General features: G+C 38.6%; 1 protein-coding gene across 1 annotated transcript; it reads left to right on the top strand.

Moving 5' to 3' along the window:
- Positions 1 to 1,317: 1,317 nt before the first annotated feature.
- NTMT2 (N-terminal Xaa-Pro-Lys N-methyltransferase 2) lies at positions 1,318 to 19,213 on the top strand (the record flags this gene model as incomplete). Its single annotated transcript, XM_082613515.1, is given in 5 exon segments — positions 1,318 to 1,471; positions 11,965 to 12,140; positions 17,915 to 18,164; positions 18,935 to 19,059; positions 19,061 to 19,213. Coding segments are annotated over 5 exon segments (858 nt in total).
- Positions 19,214 to 21,556: the final 2,343 nt, after the last annotated feature.

Here is a 21,556-nt window from a genome sequence, read left to right as displayed (position 1 = left end):
TGGTATGGGGCCAAAAGAGTATGAGTTCTTATGGATTTTCCTGTTAAGAGTATTGGAGGGTTAAAATGGTAGTTGTTATCCCTACAGGAAATGTATGACATTCACAAATTGAGAATTTGAGCCAGCTTAATAAAGGGACTATTTACAAAGGTGTGGTAAGTTAAGTACAGGGAAATTACAAGGAATAGTATGTTATTCCAGGGTTTGTGACAGCTTGGTGTATCACTCCCCCGAGGCCTGAAGCAGCATGAGGAGGGAGCAGATATCAGAACTAGGAGAGGATATTTGTATGAGAAGACCCCTGGACAGGAGCTATGACTTTTCACCATAGGAAGCAGTCAGCCTATGGCATCTCTGCAGGGAACGTGCCAGGGGAATAAGTACGTTGAATCACTCTCCTCCAGCCTCCTGCTGGCACTACCCATTGGCAGAACTCAACCAGAAGCCAGAAGGCAAGGAAGTTCACTGATGTTGTCAATATAGTCCAGTCTCCAGTTGCACACAGTAATGTGGGAAGAGTGGAGAGCAGACCTGGAGGGACAATCAGAAGATACCCAGTACAGAAATCAAATGAGTACTTATGAGGAAAATCATATCCATTATAGGCAGAGAGGAAGAAACAGGCTTACACTACTAGGTATTGTTTAGAGCAAGCTAGATGGAAGAGTTTGGTGACAGAGAAGGGTATTTAACATCAGAACAGGCTTTCATATAATTGTGTCTCTTGAAGATCCTTAAAACTGGGAAACACACGTCCATCTCTATGAAATGATTTGGGCAAAACTGTACTGATGAAAGAAGTGTGGGTAGCTAAGATGACTTTGAAGGGTCCTTGTAACTTGAGGATATGGCATTCCAGGAGGAGTGATGGAAATCAGGGAACTGGATCTCGTGCAAAATATTCACAACTCTTTGAAATGGAAATTAGGCTATTCCAATTTAGGAATCAAATTAAAGCAAGTATTCAGGGTGTTAGCCAGCTGTGCTCCTGCCTGTTTGAAGTGGCAGCTAAAGGAGGGAGGCGTGCTTTTTCCTGGATGAAGCAGGGTCTCACTCAGCCTGTTTTCATCTTTAGTTAGCACCTGTTGGCTTGGAGTGGTGTCAGCCAAGCAATCAGAAGGTAGATGTGCCAAGTGTCTGACCTCCCCGTGTCTGCCGCCCCTCCCCCCAAACCCCGTGACACCTCTCCTGATACAGATGGACAGGGGCTGGTTTAAAATGACAGTTTCAAGTTCGTGTAGGAAGAGAAAGTTAATTCAAAGAAACAGCCAGGCAAGCTTCCTTGTTCTGTAGGGATAACTATTATCCTCTTTCACCATGGCCTACCTGGGAGCCCACTTTGCCTTCAGATCCCGCAGGCAGAAGACCAATGATGAACTCAGTCGGCATAGCATGTCCTTTATTCTTCACAAAGCCATTTGCAATGACTTCTTTCACAGCTATCTCTACCTGCTGGAAAATATTCCCCTGGGTAAGTGAGTCAGAGCAACTAGATAAGGGACAAGAAATGACTGGAGCAACTGTGTGAGATTGTGGGGCTTTTGCAAAAGGAATTAGAACAAGGACACTTTTCAGATAAAAAAGGACACAACAACCAATGTCAGTGGGCTTAAATGTTTCAATGGCATTCTTTTATGGAAAGTGCAAAGATCAAGTATTGCCTGGCAGGGCAAGCCTCTATTTTGGGACTTCCATGCACCTCAGACATGGGTAACTTGCTTCTCTGGGTGTTGGTTGCCTGAGTGTCAGGATTATAGAAATTAATTTCTTGAGTTTGGAAGGACATTTTTAATATTTGCAAAAATTTAGAGATGGGCAAATTAGGTAACTCAAAGATGAGAATATTAATACAGAAGCATATCAACAAAGAATTTTTTAAAAAGGCTAAACAATAATAGATCAAGGTTGTTGGTGTGTGTGGCTGTGTGTGAGTGTGTGTGTGTGTTTGTATGCATGAGCACACACTCCACATAATCCTTTCTGACCTTTCTAAATTACGATAATAGTCCAAGAGCTTAAAAGGAGCAGATTTTAGTTTGGTCTTTGAATATTAAGAAAAAAACTGGGCTGTAGTCTGTCTCCATTTTAGTTATTTCCTCTAGTTTTCAGGGAATTGGACAATAGGGCAATAAAAAGCTTATCTGGTTTGTCTACACCACTTTTCTCAGCCTCTGTGAAAATGGTTACTTCAGGGCACTCTTAACAACACTGAAGAGGAAATAACTTGCGATTAAGGAGTAAAGTATCTCCCTTTGATTTATATTTCCCCCCCATGAAAGCAGGAACAGTGTGTATCAACCCCAGTCTGCTTTGTTAAGCTTGCTGAAAGCCCCATTGTACACTTGATGTGGCCAGGGTTTCCAGACGTGAAAGGAGCTACATAATTCTTTGTATTGCATTCAAAACTATGTTAGCAGCTTACCAAAGTCTCTTTCTATAAGTCCATTTCTGAAGGGAATCTTTAACTCTAGACATACAAATACTTTCATCTTATATTTATATGTATTTCTTATAAAAATTTCTCATTCATGACTCTATTTGATCCTCACAGCCATGCTATGTGATAAATAGGGTATTATTATTTTTCCACCCACCTTCTCACTCTCGCCCCCTATCTTATTTTTTCAAGTGAGGAAAAGAAAATTCAGAGATGGTGAGATCTAATTTAGATACCAAAGCAAGAACCCAAGACCAGGGCTCTTTCTGGTAGATAGCACTACACATGAGTAATTCTTTTAGGACATAGTGTACACCTCATTTGTATTCAAATGGAAAAATTAGAGCAGTCTATTTGGAAGGTGATGACGTTCTGACCACTCCACATATTGTCAGAGCATTGCTTTTCTGGAGACGCTCTTTGGGCCACACCTCAATAACAGTAGCTTGTTGGCTCATGTTGCATTAGTCTGGAGAAAGATATTAATTACAATAACTTATGAGAGGTTCACTAAGGGGCAGATGACTGCCAAATTTTAAAAATAATTATTAGAAAAGAAACTCATCTCTGAAAGTAGCTAAAGATGAATTGAAAGACCCCAATAAATATTTATTAGACAAATTAAGGGCCCCTTACTAATAATTAATTGCAGGTTACCAATGTCCTGAGTCCAAATTCTAGCACTGTTAGTGGTAGAGAAAATCACCTCTGCAAGTTACTAAAGTCTCTGAGCATCATTTTCCTCAAAACGGTGGGGCTGTTGGAGGATTCAATGCAATTATATATGTGAAACTAGCCAACGCTCAGTAAGCATTAGCTTTTTATCTCCTTCCTTAGAGTCAGATCTCTTTTAAAGTCACCACGTAGCCTTCCTTAGAACAGGCATTACCGAAGAGGATGAGCTTGATTTGCTATATGGGCGTTTTCAGGCTGCCGTGGATATTAGTCTTTTCAGTTTGGAAATAAAACTCAGCCCCACTGAAGTGTTTTAGAGTTGGCTTCCCCTCCTCCTGGTGATTTCAAGACTTCATAGAAATGAAAATAAAGCCCTTCTTTAAAAAGGTTGGGGAACCCTACTGTAGAGTCTGCACAGAGAGTTTGTTGTTTGGGGTAGTTCTGGGAAGAACAGTGGCTAACCGGACTCTTTGATTTTTTCCTTCCTTCCTTCCTCCCTCCAACTGCCTGTGTTAGGCAGCCAGGCTCACATCAGCACACCGTGCAGTGACATTCAGTCATGGGGACATTTGCTGAAATATCCCCGGCTAGCCTCAGTGATTCATGGAGAAGCAAGAGCATGCATATTCAAAATCTCCAATGGAGACCTTAGCTATGCCATTGAATACAACAGGTCTTCACAAAGAAATGGGAACAAGCTTATTACTATTCTCAGTGGTTTACATATATTATCTCAGTTAATCCTCACAACATCTCTATTATGTTGTGCCGTTATTTTCTCCAGCCTATATCTGAGGAACAGAGGAAGTAAGTAACTTGCCAAAGAGCATGTGGTAGCGAGTGTAGAGCAGGATTAGAATCCAGGCAGTCTAGCTCCATGGTCTGTCTTTTTTAACCACAAAATCATGCTGCCTCCCAGTGTAAATGGCAACTTGACAAATGAGAGGCGCAATATAAGTTTTACCACATTTTTTTGAATTGACAGGAATACAAAACATAGTCTATGAGGAGCACTGGCTTTCTACTGAGATAATCAACAAGATGGGCAGCCAGTGAGTAGGTTCATATAATCTAGTTTTACCAGCCCAAATTCAGTTGGAGGCTTGGAGTGAATGAATTTTCCAAAGGTGGCTGTTTGTGAACAAATCAGAAGTAGAATAGGAAAACAATTCATATAAATCTCCAGTTTGTAGACCAGTGCATGCAGGGGCCTATATATGGCCCAACTGGAGATGTTCATATAAATACTCCTCAGTAATTCTTCTAGCACTATCCACAGCATATTTCTAGTACATAGAAGTCAGCGAATATTTATTAATTATATATTGAGCAAGAATCTATTACTCCTGGACATTGTTAAAGGCTTAGTTTAACTTCACATTTAGAACAATAGTTCCACGTGGTTTAGCAAAAGGAACAAAGGCTTTGCATTTATTTACTTGTTTGTTTGTTTGTTTATTTTTAACATCTTTATTGGAGTATAATTGCTTTACAGTGGTGTGTTAGTTTCTGCTGTACAACAAAGTGAATCAGCTATACGTATACATATATCCCCATATCCCCTCCCTCTTGCATCTCCCTCCCACCCTCCCTATCCCACCCCTCTAGGTAGTGTATATATGTCCATGCCACTGTCTCACTTCGTCTCAGCTTACCCTTCCCCCTCCCTGTGTCCTGAAGTTCATTCACTACGTCTGCATCTTTATTCCTGTCCTGCACCTAGGTTCTTCAAAACCGCTTTTATTTCTAGATTCCATGTATATGTGTTAGCATACGGTATTTGTTTTTCTCTTTCTGACTTAAGACTTTGCATTTAAATAGGTTTGGGTTAGGGCCTGGCTGTGACGCTTCATTTCTGTGTAATATTGAGTAAGTTACTAAATCTTTCTGATTTTCTCATTACTTACCTGTAAAATGATGATTATAATCCCAGTTTTGTAGTGTCGTTGTGAGGATCAGAGTGTGAAGAGATGACATGAGTGAGAGTGCCTAGCATAATGCCTGGAACATAGGAGGTACCCACTAATGGTTAGTAACCAACCCCCCTTCACTTACCCCTTTTTAGAGAATTAGGCTCTGAGGAGGAAATTGAGAACAATGGCCACGCCTTTGCCATCGCAATTAAAAACTAGAATTAATAAAAACATTTCCTATAATACACTTGGAACTTCCAAATGAAACTCAGCATACAACTCTTGGCATTTTTCAAATTGATTTCATCCCTGTGGTAGGCATTGCTGCACAACTTTTTGTACAGTGATACATTTTCCAAATGTTTATTGTTACCTTTGCAGTGCAAATGCTGTAAGATCATTTTTTCACTTTAAAGAAATGAAGAACCAGATCATTTCCCTTTATTTAGCAGACTTTCAGATACACTGTGTTAGATGGATGAAGTATGAGTTTTGGATTTAAATAGACCTAGGTTTAAATCCCAGTTGTGTCACTCACTGGCAGTTTAGTTAACCTCTTGATGCCCTGTTTTCTTCTGCAGATAATCACATTTATCTTACATATTCAGTTAGATATAAATGCTTAGCATATGTAGCACATATATACATATCTGATCAGTGATAGTTAATATTTTTTATTATTTGGGTATGCCTAATTAGGAGAGAAGATATATCCTCCTATAGTTTTTCGTAAACTGCAAAAAGTGTGACTTATTTGTGATTATGCTGGTTTTTCCTTATAGCCATTCACTACTTTGCTGAACCTGTGTATTATTCAAAGAACAAAAAGCAAGACAATATTCCTTTATTCAGTGAACGTTTAAAGGAGGCCTGCTATGTGTTAAGTGTAATTGTAAGTCCTAGGATTACAAGGAAAATAAAATAGAGCTTTATCCTGAGAGTCTAGTGTAGGAGAGAGACCCACAGAGATAATTTTTGTGGAATGTGGAAATCGTGATGCAGACCACTGCAGGATGCTGCAGAGGTGCAGAGGAGGCGTGGTGACTGCTGAATCAGCTTCTGACTCTTCTGATGCAAACTCTCACCATGAAAAATCTGTCCCCAGTATCTTCACCTGAATTCTGACCTTTCCAAATTTGACAGTGGGTCAGGCAGAACACTCAAGTTGGAATAGAGTTAGGAAGACATTCAGCCAAGTGGGCAGGGGATGTGATGTGTGGTGGGAGCTTGAGTACATTCTTGCTAAAGAGGGGAAAGTGTATTTTCCCTCCTTTTCCACCTCTGCTTATGTTATTTGTGTTGAAGGCTGAAAAGAATTTAGGGAACACTGAAATAGCTCTCAGTTGAAAAGAAAAAAACCCACTAAAACTTTCAGGGTAGGCAGTGCATTATTTTAGAGGCAAGAAACACCAGACACCTAAAGCATGCAGGGAAGAAATAAAACCTAGAGGACCTCTCAGGGTAATTCTGAGACTTGTTAATGATGACTTTCTAGCATTCTGGCACACACAGACCCTTGGATTTTACCAGGAACATTGATAAAATCCCACTTCCTACCCTTTCCTGTTGGTGAAAACACAGGTATGACTTTGGTTTTTTTTAGATTCCATATGTAAGTAAGATCATACATTATTTATCTTTCTCTGATTTATTTCACCTAGTATAATGCCCACAAGGTCCATCCATGTTGTCACAAATAGCAGGATTTTCTTCCTTTTATGGCTGAGTAATATTCCATTGTGCCCAGGTACATTTTCCTTCCTTCCTCCCTTCCTTCTTTCCATCCTCCCTTCCTCCCTCCCTCCCTCACTTCTTTCTTCCTTCCTTAAATTTTTACCATTACTTCTTTAATGGCTAAAATGAGAAGTCATCACCTACAAACCTCTTTTATGGGAGATCTTACACTTCATAAGGGCATCTTCTAGTTGGACTTTCTTTTCTCTTATAGACTAACTTGATTCAATATTCTATCTCCGATCATTTCAAACTTACCATTTAAATCTAGCCTACATATCCTCTGAAGACTCCCAGGTCAATTTTCAGTTGACAAACAGGTCTAGCGTTTGGAATAAAGTCTAACATAGTTATATCCAACTATTAAAAAGAGAAAAGGAAAAAGGTACTCAGCAAACATAGACACTTATCTCTCAACAAAATTTTTCTTAGAGAGTTCATGAGATCTTTATTCTTCTTCAGGGCAAATTCACATGTACTTTATTTTTATTTTTGTAACAAGTAAGCCATTGGAAGGTCCTTGGGAGTTCAACTCATAATGTAGGTCAAGAAATAAGTACCATATTATATCAAGAACTAATAGAGTGTCTAGCCTCTGTCTTAGACTACCCCAAGTTTCACAAAAACATTGCAATCATGCAAGAATAAGCCACTAGATGTATTTCTATAATAAAAAGGCACAGGCTGATGACTGATAACCTTATCTGAATCAACTGGCACCATTGCAGGAGCTATCAAGAAGGGAGAACCTGGGGCTGGCCATTACACCTCATATATCTTTTTAGTGAAATGTTCCTGTCAATTAGGTGACAAACCCATTACCATAAAAACTTACCTATTGAGTCTGACCCCTGCTGAACTTGGCATTCACTTGTAGTCTAAATGTTGCTGGCATAATGGACCATTCCCATTTCCAGATTAAGGGTTTTAATAAACTCCACCAACTTGTTGACTTAACCAGGTGATGATGAGTGTGGCTGTTTTGCTGCTTTGGTTGGATCAATGAGAGAGTACTGGGCTGTGGCTTGCCTGTGATCCCAAAAAGCATTCAACTCTGGGAAGACTTTGTAAGCTGTGATTTCCTAGCCTGCTTTTCTGAGACATACAGAAGAATTTGGAACAGTCATGTTGTTGGCATGGCGAAGATTAATTTTTGTTGTCCCTGTTGAAATTATCAGCATTTCTTGAGCTACCTGATTACACAACACTTTACCAAGTACTAGGGAAGGGGGACTGGTGTAGGTCAGTGGTTTCCAATGTTTTTGAACATAAGGGTGCTCCTTTTAATGTTTTATTTTCTCAATCAGTAACTAACTTGAGTATAAAATGTCAAAAAATCTATATATTATTAATAGTTTTAAAAGATTTGTATTTTTTAAATGACAATCTATTGTTGGTTAATATATATGGGAGATATAGTATATAACATTGTTAGTCTCTAGAAAATAAAGTACATGGGAACTGATTCCTATACCCCTTTAAGCAAATTCATGATCATTCAAGGGTCCAAATGTTGGCCACATCCAGTGTTTTCAAGTTGGGAAATACTGATTTAGCTCCACAGATGAAGCATACTAAAATGGATAGTAGTAGTGTTTATTGGATTTTTAACTTTTAGAATCAAAATTTGGGATTATGTAACCATTGTTCAATTCAAAGCCAGGTAGTGCATTAGTCCAATGTCACAATCTTTGTTTACCTGAAGAAAAATGTTCCTAGTTAAGGTTAAATAGATTGTCTTTTCTTATACTCCTTCTACATAAAATTATGTCATATTTTGGTTTGCTTCATATCCTGATTGTAACATTTTTATACTGTTGTATATTTTACTTAGAATTTTCAACTGTCTTTTATTTTTGTTGATTGAGGTTAAAAATATGTCTTCCTAAGAATATCACTATGTCTCCTTACTTCTTACCTACTATCTATTACCCAGAATCCAGTTCATTCTACTTCCTGAAGATATTTTTTTAAAGCCTATGTTTTCTGTTGTAATATAAGCTGATTTCTTTCTAGATCTGTTAGTATCTGTCATTTTGGGATTTCTTTTCATTGGATTCCTGGGTTAATTTCACTGTCTTTCATTGTATATCTTCTCTTGATTTTAACCCTCATTGGGCTGGAATATAGCTTCAGAAAACTTCTGAAGGATGAATCCATGGGAGGTAAATATTCTTTCACCATTTGAATGGTAACAAATTTTAGCCTCAAAATAATTTTCCCTCAGAATATTGATGACACTGCTCCACTGTTTTCCAGGGTTTCTGATGAGATCTGATTCTAAGCCTGATTCTAGCTCTTTGAACATAGGGTTGCCAGATAAAATATAAAAAGCTGGCTAAATTTAAATTTAAGATAATCAATGGGGCTTCCCTGGTGGCGCAGAGGTTGAGAGTCTGCCTGCTGATGCAGGGGACACGGGTTCGTGCCCCGGTCTGGGAGGATCCCACATGCCGCGGAGCGGCTGGGCCCGTGAGCCATGGCCACTGAGCCTGCGCGTCCGGAGCCTGTGCTCCGCAACAGGAGAGGCCACAACAGTGAGAGGCCCACGTACCGCCAAAAAAAAAGATAATCAATGAACAATTTTTTAGTATAAGTATGTCCCATGCAATGTGTGATATTTCAAGTGTATTTATACTAATAGATTATCCATTGATTATCTAAAATTCAAAACTAATTGTGTGTCCTGTATTTTTATTTGCTAAATCTGGCAACCCTACTTGAAGGTCAACAAACTTTTTCCCTCTAAATAACTTAATGATCTTCTCATTACTCTTTGTGATTTGAAATTTCCTAAGGATATGTATAAATGTGACTTTTATTTAATTATTAGCATTTTTAAATCCATACTGCTCAGTACTTTTGGACCTTATAGTCTCTTTCAGCTCTAGGAAATTGTTTTCTATTATTTCTGTAATAATTTTCTTCCCTCCATTTTCTGTTTTTGAGACTCCTAATTAGCTTGATGTTGGGTCTTCTGAATTGTCTTTTTTAAAAAAATATTTTTCAAATTTTCTTTTTGATCATAGCTCATTCTTTTCATTGAATTCTGAGCACTGATGGAATGTACTTAGCACTTTCAACTCATACAACTTTTATTTATTTATTTATTTATATTTTTTTGGCTCTGCTGGGTTTTCATTGCTGCACGCGGGCTTTCTCTAGTTGCGGTGAGTGGGGGCTACTCTTTGTTGCGGTGCGCAGGCTTCTCATTGTGGTGGCTTCTCTTATTGCGGAGCACAGGCTGTAGGCGTGCAGGCTTCAGTAGCTGTAGTGTGCAGGCTCAGTAGTTGTGGCTCACGGGCTCTAGAGCACAGGCTCAGTAGTTGTGGCACACAGGCTTAGTTGCTCCATGGCATGTGGGATCTTCCCGGACCGGGCTCGAACCCGTGTCCCCTGCATTGGCAGGTGGATTCTTAACCACTGCACCACCAGGGGAGTACATGAATTAAGTCTTTATAGCTCTAATCTTTTTACTTCTATTTTCCATATCTATCTTTTCCTTTATGTCCTGATAATTTACTCAACGTTATATTCCAAAGTGTTTGGTAATCAAAATTTTAATTTCTAAGAATTCTTTATTATTCTTTAAATTATCATTTTCTTGACATCTTCGATTTATGGATACACCTGTTCTTATACCTCTTCAAGGATGTAAGTTTTTGTTTAGGTTTGCTTTAAATTCTCATTCATTTCCTGGATTATTTCTATTTCCTTTGGGGTCAGTTTTGATTGTCTATCTGTATCTTTGTTTTTCAGACTGCCATTTTACCCCCATGTGTTTGGAAATCATTGTTTATCCATAGTTAGAAATGAAGGATTTTAGGTAATGATTTTAGGTAATGGAGAAGGTTTCCTCTGTTATATACTTCTCCACTGAATAGAAAGGATGACAAGAAGCTCTACATTTGCTGGTAGATCTTGCCAGACTCTGAGTATGAGCAAATGAGGTACTTGGAATCCTCTATATGCTAGAATGAGTAGTGTTCTAGGATTCCAACACTAACTGGTCTTTTTCTCCTAAGGCACTTAATTAATTTTTTTCCTTTTTTTTAGAGAAGAGACATATTTACCCTCCCTAGGATTATAGCTGTGCTGCTTGTCACTTTTGTGGGGAGTGCATTGGTCACCTCACCAGTTGGCCTGTAGACAGATTTTTTTTTTTTATTAACTCTTACTTCCTTTTGCAACTATCCCGAGCTGTAAATTCTTTAGCTCTGTTCCATCTACTTTATCTGTTTTTGTCTTTCAGAAATTTGTTGAAATCATGAATCCATTGGTGGCCCCTTCTCATTTTCTACATTGTTAAGGGTTGAGTTTATTAAAGCGATTCTTGGGGAATACTGGGGAGCAGGGAGGACAAATGCATGTTTTCAGCCTACAATCTTGAACCATAAGTTTCTCCCTTTTATCTCACTTTCTATCATTTCCTTCTGAATATCCTCTAATGAAAATATTTTATATCTGCAAGTGTGCCTTTTGGTTTAAAAAACACACTTAAATGCATACTCATTTACCCCTCAGAAGTAAAACACATGTTTTTCTAAAAATAAATGTCTTAAAATACCTGAAATAATGAAATGACATAGTATATGTGAATATGCCTAGTACACTACCTGGTACAGAATAGTTGCTCAATAAATATTATATTTCTTTTTATTATTTTATTTTCAGAAGATAGAGCTCAAGCACATTTTCTGTAATGTTGGTACAAAGAGATATTTGGGTATGAGTTGCATAAAAAAAAGAGATGAAAAAATAGCTATGCGTAATCTACCTCGTGATTAGAAGTAAAGATTAGTGATTAAATTCTCATAAAATATTTGGAGGTCAAAGGTAAAAGTTACTTTGAAACTTGCGATATTATTTATTCTACTGTAGCAAACACTGTTCAGCTTTTTTTAATACAGTGACAAGCTATTTTTAAAATTAAACTCTAGTGTTATTAAATCATGAAAATGCCACATGATTGTGATTTATGCATGAGATACCTGAAGATCATAGGAGTTAAGAACTTTACCCAAGGTTACATAGCAAATAAGTCACTGAGCCAGAACTCAAACCCAGATCTTCTGACATCAAACTAATACCCTTTCTTCCACAGCACAAATTTGCAGGCTTCTAAGAGGAAATTCAATGCATGATAAGAATAAACTTGTTCTGCCATTTAAATACTGATAAATATTAATAATATTTCATTTGCAGTGAAATTGTGTGCTTTAACAAGTCAAGTCATCAATGGTGAGATGCAGTTCTATGCCAGAGCTAAACTCTTCTACCAAGAAGTACCAGCTACAGAAAAAGGTATGATGGGAAATTTCATTGAACTGTCCAACCCAGATATCCAGGCCTCTCAGGAATTTCTTAGGAAATTTGTTGGGGTGAGTTATCCAACTGCAGTTTGATGAGGAGGCAAAGTCCTTGCAAACATTGAGCTCACATGCTTCTGTGTTGTTGCTTAAGTCATATTAAAGCCCTATGGCTCTGCCAAGAGTTTAGTGTGAAAGCCTGTTTTAAGATGTTCAGAAAGGATAGGTCACATTAAATGACTGGTTTGTCCCACTTGGCATTTCACCCTCCTAGCACCAGCTAATTTCTTATGCTACAGGGGAAGGTGAACTAGCAGTGTTAATATTACAATTAGTGGATTAAGAAGACTTCTCTTGGGCTTCCCTGGTGGCGCAGTGGTTGAGAGTCCGCCTGCTGATGCAGGGGACACGGGTTCGTGCCCTGGTCTGGGAAGATCCCACATGCCGCGGAGCGGCTGGGCCCGTGAGCCATGGCCGCTGAGCCTGCGCGTCCGGAGCCTGTGCTCCACAACGGGAGAGGCCACAACAGTGAGAAGCCCGTGTACCGCAAAAAAAAAAAAAAAAAAAAAAAAAAAAAAAAAAAGAAGACTTCTCTTTCAGAGTCTCATAGATAAACAGTTGATACCCAGATGATTGATGAGAGATCATGCCATTTTGGATTTGGGGGTGATTTTTTGAGTCCCTGTAATAAAAATTCAATGTTGTAAGGAAATGCAAGCTTATGTTCAGTCTGAAAGTGGTAAGTATAGTAGAATCTCTTTATATTATTCTATACATAGTTGAGACATTGCCTTGAAAGAATGTGATCCCTTTGTAGACTTGGTGTTGGGTGAAACTCCACTTCCTTACTTCCATGCCATATGAAGATGGATCATATATTGTAGGGGCCAAAATCTTGGGCTCTAGAGTCATTACAGTTCTTCTTACTGTATAAGCAACCTTGGGCTTATTCCTTAAATGCTCTTAAACCTCAATTTTTCACCTGTGACTAGGGCATAACCACAGAACTCACCTCATAGGATAATGTGAAGCTCAAACGAGATAATATAAGTCAAGTGCTTACTTTAGTGCACATAATTATTGCCCAATAAATCTAATGTATTGCTACTACTACTAATAACAAGCTTTCATAAAATGCATTCATTATATTTTAAGGAGCTTCATTCAGTTGTTAGAATAGACTTAACCCGCACAATAAAGCTGTTGTTGGTTCTACTGAGAACAAAATCCTACCCAGCAAATAGGTTTTGTTCCAATTCTCTATGAAGTCATTCGTTTGAAATTTGGTGTCCATTTTATTCTAATGAAGGAAACATTAAGAATATTATGAATATTTGGGGTTATGTTGTCAACCTATTTAGAAGCATAACATTAATAATATCCCTAGTGTTGAGGTGAGGTTCACTTCACATCCAGCTTCCCTGGAGCACCCTTTGCCTGAGTATAGAAAAAAGGATCAGGATGGAGCACCCATTGGGCCAAAGTGGACATCAGCTGTGGCCATAAAGGACTATGGAGCTAGAGATGTTGGCTGGGGCTATTTCTAGGTCAGGTTAACCTGGAATATTTTTAAATGAGTGTTGCTGACTGATTTCACTGAGCACTTTTTCTGAGATAGTCAGTCACTCTGATAAGCACTTTAGAAGCACTGTCTTATTTACTCTTCATAACAATTCTGTGAGGTAAGTACTATTATCATTTCTTATTTTCACAGTTGTGGAAACTGAGGCTTGGAGAGGTTAAGTAAGTTTTCAAGGTTACACAGTTGGTAAGAGACAGAGCTGGGACTTAACGCCTGGCAAGGTCTGTCTGACACCAAACTCCCTGCTCTTATCCACGACATATTTTTTCCATTTGTCTCATGAAGCAGAAAAATCCCTGCTTTGTGTGTGTGTGTGTGTGTGTGTGTGTGTGTGTGTGTGTACCACAGACCTCAACTCTCCTCCAGTCTGGCCAAGAGCAATCCCTCCTGCTCGCCTCATGGTGAGGCTGACTTTGATCCCAATGCATTTCAGAAGCTTAGTTAGTAATCCAGCTGTCTTGTCACTCCATGTGGAATGCCAAGCTGACCACAGGGATGCTGGTCAGACAGAGCCCATACACACGCCCATGGACCCGGGAAAGGAAACAGCCTTGTGCTTGCATATTTATGTTGGAAAAGAGCAGCCTGCTCTTTTCAAACAAATATAAGGAGTCCTTCTTAGTAGACTAGGCTCATTGTGAAGCTGTGACCTCTAACTAAGTACAAACACAGTCTTTTTAAAGAAATGATATTTTGGTACTTTGACCTTAATAATATGCTAAATTAGTATCCAGGTCAGGATACAAGGAGTTAGGGAATATGAGTATCTGACATGATTTATCCTTGTGTCAACTGGGAAAAGACAGATTGTTTAATTTAAAGTTTTTCTTTCCTTTCAACACTTAGTGACATGAGACAGTGGGAAAAGGTGTTTAAACTTGTTGCAAATGTGCTTACTTTAGCAAATAAACAAATGATACCAAGATGATGTCAACAGCATAGCTGATAACATTCCTTACTTCTAGCTTTCTATTGGGGAAAGTAGAAATTTATAAAAAGTAATTGGTATTTGATGATATTTATCTCTTGACATTTCTCAGAGATTGGATGACTAAAAAATTTGGGGCTAACTTGTATTTCATGGTTTTTTTAAAGTGGCATTTAGCACTTTCATTTTAGTTAGTTTTTTTTTTTTTTTTTTTTTTTTTTTTTTTTTGCGGTACACAGGCCTCTCACTGCTGTGGCCTCTCCCATTGTGGAGCACAGGCTCCGGACACGCAGGCTCAGTGGCCATGGCTCACAGGCCCAGCCGCTCCACGGCATGTGGGATCTTCCTGGACCGGGGCGAAACCCATGTCCCCTGCATCAGCAGGTGGACTCTCAACCACTGCGCCACCAGGGAAGCCCTCATTTTAGTTTTAAACTCCAATGGAAAGAAGGTAAAATAATATTCTTCAAAACAAAATACATAGGCAGAATCAAAATGAAAATGAAATTTCTAAGAATATTTCACTATTTTATATGAATCCATAAATATGAAGATAAGATAATAAATGAAAATAACAAAACATCTTGTTTTGAAATCACACATTGTATGTAGTTCTGGTCACATTCATGGAAGAGCATCAAATTTCAATCCAATCGCAGTAGTGGGCAGCCATGATATCCAAAAGGCTAGAGATGTTGTTCCCAAGATCAGCCTTTAAATGTCCCTTCTCAGAGGTGCTGCATGTGAATGAGAGACAGAGGAATAAACGTGGTGCCAGGATATGAGAGGTAGTGCCAACCAAGTGGAGTGATATGCAATGAAGAGAACTAGGCAGTAGTGGCAAAGGGCTAAGGTGCTCAGGATTTGAGTGAAAGGCATATTTTGTATTTGTAAATAACTTGTTTCAAGGATAAATGCGGTCAGATATCACAGGTCTAAGTTGGTGATAAATACACATCAGAGGATGCGCATTTTCAAGGAAGTTCTATTGCAAATATTTCACCTCTTTGGGCCCCAGTTTCTTTGTCTGAAAAAGTAGGGAGATTAGACATGAATGGTTTTAAAACTCCAGGGTTGTGCTGAGATCCTTCAAGGGCTTATTGGAAGAATGATAGGAAGGCTGAGTGGGTGAGGCCCTGCCTCACTTTAACCAGAACAGCTTCATAGTTATTTGTTCATTGAGAAAAGAGTTGAGCTATTATAACCTTCTTTAAATCCTCTGGCATAGATCTCTGTTGTCTCTGTTTTATTGTCCCATGGTTCAATTTTTAAAACCACTTGCTATAATAATCTGAGCAACATGATCAGTAGAGGCTTTAGGGCCAAATAATGATAAGAAAAAATTATAATGAGAATCTCTAGTTGAGCACACAGATTTCAACTAAAGTCATTTTCAGTAGCTTAAAATAATTTCCCTATATTTCCCTCCATCTTGTTTATGTTATAAATTTATTTAAAAGATGCTACTTTTATGGCCTTCATAACATAAAACTTTAGCCTAGACCTTTTAATGAATTAGCTTAGTTTAAATTATAATATCTGAATGAGGGATGTAGCATATTGTAAGTAGGAATGGCAAACAAATGGCACATGTACTACCACTTCCCCTTCCCATACTCAAGGCAGACATAACTAATCAATCATAGACCTCTTCCTGATAAGTTTGAATGAAGCCTTAGAATTCTCTTCAACGTAACATTAGACAGCTACTACCAAGGGAATCAGAGTTGTGGCACTCAAGGTGACAGCCCTAAGGTAGAACTGGCTTTGGATTCACACAGTTCGCTGTTCAAATTCTAGTTCTGCCATTAGCTGGGTGATATTAAAAAAGTCTAAGGGTCCTCATCTCCAAATTGGAGAATAATCATTATCTTGTGGGGCTTTTTGATTACTATAGTTATTCTGGATGCAAAGAGCTTGCTACACACAAGCAGTCAATAAATCATGATTATTATTATTTCCTCTGAAAAGAAACTACAATTACTTCACTTTTTGTTCTTCTTTGTTCTTGCTATAAGGAAGGCCTTTTGAGTGGACTGGAAAGCAGCATTTCTGATGTTTCCTTCTGCTTAAACTTCACCTTTTGATCCTTAGCCAATTTATTTAAAAAAAAAAAAAACCCTTAGGTCCTGAGAAATCAAGTGTAGACTTTCTCCTTAAGATCTTGATTGACAACTTCAAGTATCTTGTTACTGTAATTTCTAGCACAAAACCTATTCAGCAGCCATCCCAACTGTGACCAAATAATTTAGACCAGCTGAATCTTATATATATACACACACACACACACATATCCATATATATACATATATATGTATATATGCACATACACATATATATACATATACATATCATAGATATATACTGGTCATATACACATACATATATGTATATGTGTATATTACTTTATAGAAGCAAGTTTGAGAAAGTTTTTATTGGCTTATTTCCTCCTACCTCTACCCCCTATTCATCTTTCACCCTCAGTTAATTTAATGCAGAGATTTTCTTTAAAAATATTTCAGGGCTTTTGTGCCCAGTAAATCATGTAGCTTCTGGTATAAAAGCAGAAAACAATTTTTAGCATGAAAAGAGACAAGGGGACTTTGCTGCAACCACCTTTTATCCTCATGAATGTGCTGTGTGCCATTGAGGCTGAGTTTGAAGTAAAATCCTGGCCTGAGAATGGAACAGTTTGCATTTCCTCAGCTCAAGTCTTAAAAATTATCTTCCACACAAGAATAGTAGATAATTCAGAGCCCCCAAAATCAGTTCTGAAAAAAATAAAATTTCAGTTATCCATCCCAGTATGAACTGAAATGTTTTCATTGTATGAATTTGAAAAGTAATTTTAAAACTCTGAAAGACTCTCACTGCTTTGCTCTCTCTTTTCTTAACAAGGCAATAAGCTACGGTGCAGGTCCATTTAGCTGTGGGTTTGACCCAAATTTACAGTTAACAAAGTTCTATTTTCATAGGGCTTTCAAAGGCCCATTTATCTTAGAGAAAATTACCCAGTTTTCAAACTTAAGACATTATTTTCTAAAATCCTATTTTGAAATTCTTTGAAAGACCTATATTTGAATAAAATAAAGAAGGCAAAAACTAGACATGTTTGGATTTTCTTTGAAAAAAGTCATTGAATATTTTATAACTTGATTGTGGTAGTGTTTACATGCCTGTATACATTTGTCCAAACTCATTGAATGGTATACTTAAAATAGTACATTTAATTATATGAAATTGACCCAAATAAAGTTTATTTAAAGAGGTAATTGAGTGTCCAAACTCAGGGTGAGTGTCTGTTCCTGAAGTATTCCACAAGGTACCTTTCTGCAGGGGCCTGGGAGAGCTGGGACAGACTGTGCCCTGGATTGCGGCTCTGGGATAGGAAGGGTCAGCAAGCATGTCCTGTTGCTGGTTTTCAACACTGTGGAACTGGTGGACATGATGGAATCATTCCTCCTCGAGGCACAGAACTACCTGCAGGTCAGAGGGGACAAGGTAGAAAGCTACCACTGCTATAGTCTGAAGGAATTCACACCCCCACTGGGGAGATACGATGTCATCTGGATTCAGTGGGTCTCTGGTTAGTCCTGCATGGCATTGCATCTGCCACTCTCCCCTTTCCAGATAGAGAAGAAGAAAACACATGGGGCTGATTGGAGGATTTGTGGAGGCGGAACAAGGACTCAAAGGGAGGTCTGGCTATAGTTGTGCTTAGAACAGTTAGCTAGCCTTAGGTATCATGGGAACTCCCCCAAAGCTCTGGTCCTCCAGATTTCTCCCATAACATCCTCTGAACAAGCTTGACAATTCCCATCCTTAGGGACGGAGTGCCTTTGGACCAACCTAAATCATAGAAGAAACCTAAATATTTGAAAAACTTTAAAAAGTGGGGACAAAAAGAGTCTATCCCCATTTACTGGAAAAACTAGACTTTCTTAGATTTAACTTCCCAGGAAATGAGACAGCGGTGAATTGGATTTTGGTCTGAGTGTGTGTGTGTGTGTGTGAGCCACAGAGGAATGATGACAGAGTTGGGCTGTCCAGGGGACATGGAGGGAACCCAAGGGATGAGCAATAGTTTATCTTGTGCCTGGGAGATAGATAGACTAGGTAGGATAATATCTGTTTTATAGAGTGTACACTGATTCACCTCAAAGAAGATACCTGTCCTCTTATCTAAATTCTCAAAGCCTCCTGCAGCAAAACAATTCAGGCTATTAAATAATTCATGACTGAGTGAACAAATGAGCTCCTGATTTGTAGCCTTGTGGTTGGTCCGTCTTTCCTACTCACCTCCTTTCCCATCCACCCTTTCCTCCTGTTCCCCCTTTTACTTGGCCTCACCTGTAGGGTACCTGACCATTAAAGACCTTCTTGCATTTCTTTCCTGGTGCCAAAATGGCCTGAAAGAAAAGGGCATCATCATACTGAAGGACAATGTGGCTCGGGAGGGCTGCATCTTCCATCTGTCTGACGTCTTCCATCTGTGTGACTCGGGATATGGACATCCTCCAGAGCCTCATTAGGAAGAGTGGGCTGGTGGTGCTGGGCCAGGAGAAGCAGGACGGCTTTCCAGAGCAGTGCATCCCAGTGTGGATGTTTGCACTGCATAGCGATGGACACTCCTGACCAGCAGTGGGAGTGAACGGCTGCACTGCACAGTAGTGCTTTGGGAAGAGGTGTTCTCCTCTGAGGTGCCCCTTGTAATTCACGTAGGAGTGAAGGGAAGGGACTACAGCATGTTTGGAAATGACTGATGTAATATGTACATGTTTCCACTAATTATGTAAGTACATGCACACACTCTGTGGATTTTCCAAAAGAGAAATGGAAAGTGGCATCTGGAAAAACTGCTAAACTGTACAAGTGTACACAAAAAAACAGAAAAGAGAGCAACGTTCACAAAATCTAAACTGCCTTGGTCTCCGAAGATTTGCATTATAGAGTAGTTTAGGGTGGGTGGGGTAAAGCCTAGACCACCTTTCTCTGCCCTCATGCTAGATACATTATACTTCCTTCGTCCTTGGGAATACTACTTCTCTAGATAAAAATCTCCCCCTAAGTAAGAAGGCACCAGTCAAAATAATCTTATAAAAACAATTCCATTACTTAATTTTGTCTTTAGCTTTAGCAGAAAAAAAAGACTATGGTTTCACTTTCTATTTTGGGTCAGTTTCACCACCCAGTGATGTAATATGGATATAATTTGATAACAAAAGTCTGCATTTCAGTGATGGGGGAAGTGTCTCCTTTCAGGAGAAAATGTTTTACCCTTGAAATTTCAGCTGTGAACATATAAGTAAATGTCATTGATAATCTAATTTTAGCCATTGGCTTCCAACACAACTTGCTTCATTGCAGCTGCTCCTGTTTCCTTGATTGATATGACTGTACATTGGAAAGAGAAACGAAATGATAAACCTGAAAATTGAACTAACTGGATTAACTTAAGGCATTGGTTTAATTAAAAATTATCTAAAATCTTTCAAAAACAAAAATGTAATTAATTTTTATTAGCAGAATGTTTAAATATAACAGCTACTGTATTTAAAACACTCTCATATCTTCATGTGAAGGACATATTTGTGTTTTGATATATATCGAGTCTTCTATGAAATGCAATCAATTTAAGTAAAGAAAGTCTATTGTATGGATATGCTATCACCATAAAAATCATGTTTGTAAGTCATACCTCTAACTTAGGAGGAAAACAATTATTCTAAAACATTTACTACCTTGATATAACCTTACCTAGGTAGTTTCATTTATGTCCTGGAAAATTATGTCACTTACTCTGCCACTGGCACCTTCCAGCTGCAGAATGTTGTTCGCAGTGCTCTAGGGTAACGTAACAGAATGTGAGTTAGAACCATTGGTGGAGAAGCCAGAGACCAGAATTAAATAAAATGGGGAATCATTACCAAACAGACTGAGTAATATGACAAAACAAGGGTACTCAGGTTTTCATCCTTCGTGTCTTGGAGCAAATTAACTGAATCTTCCTTTTTGGCCCATCCCAGGAATTTTCTGTTTCTTTTACCTGAGCACCCTTATTCTCTTACTTCTTGACTTTACGCTTTGCCAGTACTCCCATGCTGATTGACAAAATTGTCCATTTTCTCTGCTCCTTGGCTCCTCAAGGAGGAAATAACAGAATTGTCCTATGAATATGGATGTATGATCTTTAACTCAGGGGAGTCTTTGAGGTTGAGCAGCAGTCCTTTTTCTCATCCTCAATCAAATCATTTTCCATTCTCCTTAGAAAAGTTCCAGATCTTTATTATTTCACAAAGTTTCCCCAAACCATATCTCTCTGTAATTTAATTGAGAATGTAGAAACTGGTGAGTAAATGTATCAACATCCCCTCTCTTTAACAAGTTGATAATTAGTACAAGGTAAAGGGAAGAGTAGCTTGAGAGGTGAGGCCATCGGAGCCAAATCATGCTGCTTAATAGGTCATGTGAAGGTCTGGACATGTTATTCAAAGAACAAGGGAAAGATCTTGAGGTTCCAAGTAAGGGGCTGATTGTTTTGGTCTTCTAATGCTGTAGAAAGAAGACATTTGGAGTGAGACCTACTCCAGCCATCTTCAATCTAATTCAGTAAGCCATACACATTGCTGATGTTTATCAACACATCTCTGTTGTATTATAAGTGACAATCTACATTAGTTCACAAATTCTGTCCATAGTCCAACTGCCCCAGGATCCTTTGGGCAATTTTTATAAAATAGAGATTCCCAGGCTCTATCTCTGTGAGAGTTTGATTCTGTGAAATGGGATCAAATAACTTGTATTTTTGTAAGGTCTCAAAATGATTCATTAGTTTTGTTTGAGGACACTGATAGGGAAAAGGGTGTCGAACTGGGCCCTTTAGAGTCAAAGGAAGATAAGACAGTGCAGGCAAGAAAGCAGGCCAGGTTCAGGGAAGTAGCTAGATGGTGAAATCTATTCTCCACGCTGATGCCAATC

Source organism: Mesoplodon mirus (assembly GCF_964341445.2).
Source record: "Mesoplodon mirus genome assembly, chromosome: 3".
Taxonomy (NCBI): Eukaryota; Metazoa; Chordata; class Mammalia; order Artiodactyla; family Ziphiidae; genus Mesoplodon; species Mesoplodon mirus.
Note: the sequence above shows the minus strand (reverse complement) of the source record. Positions and strands in the feature narration are given on the sequence as shown.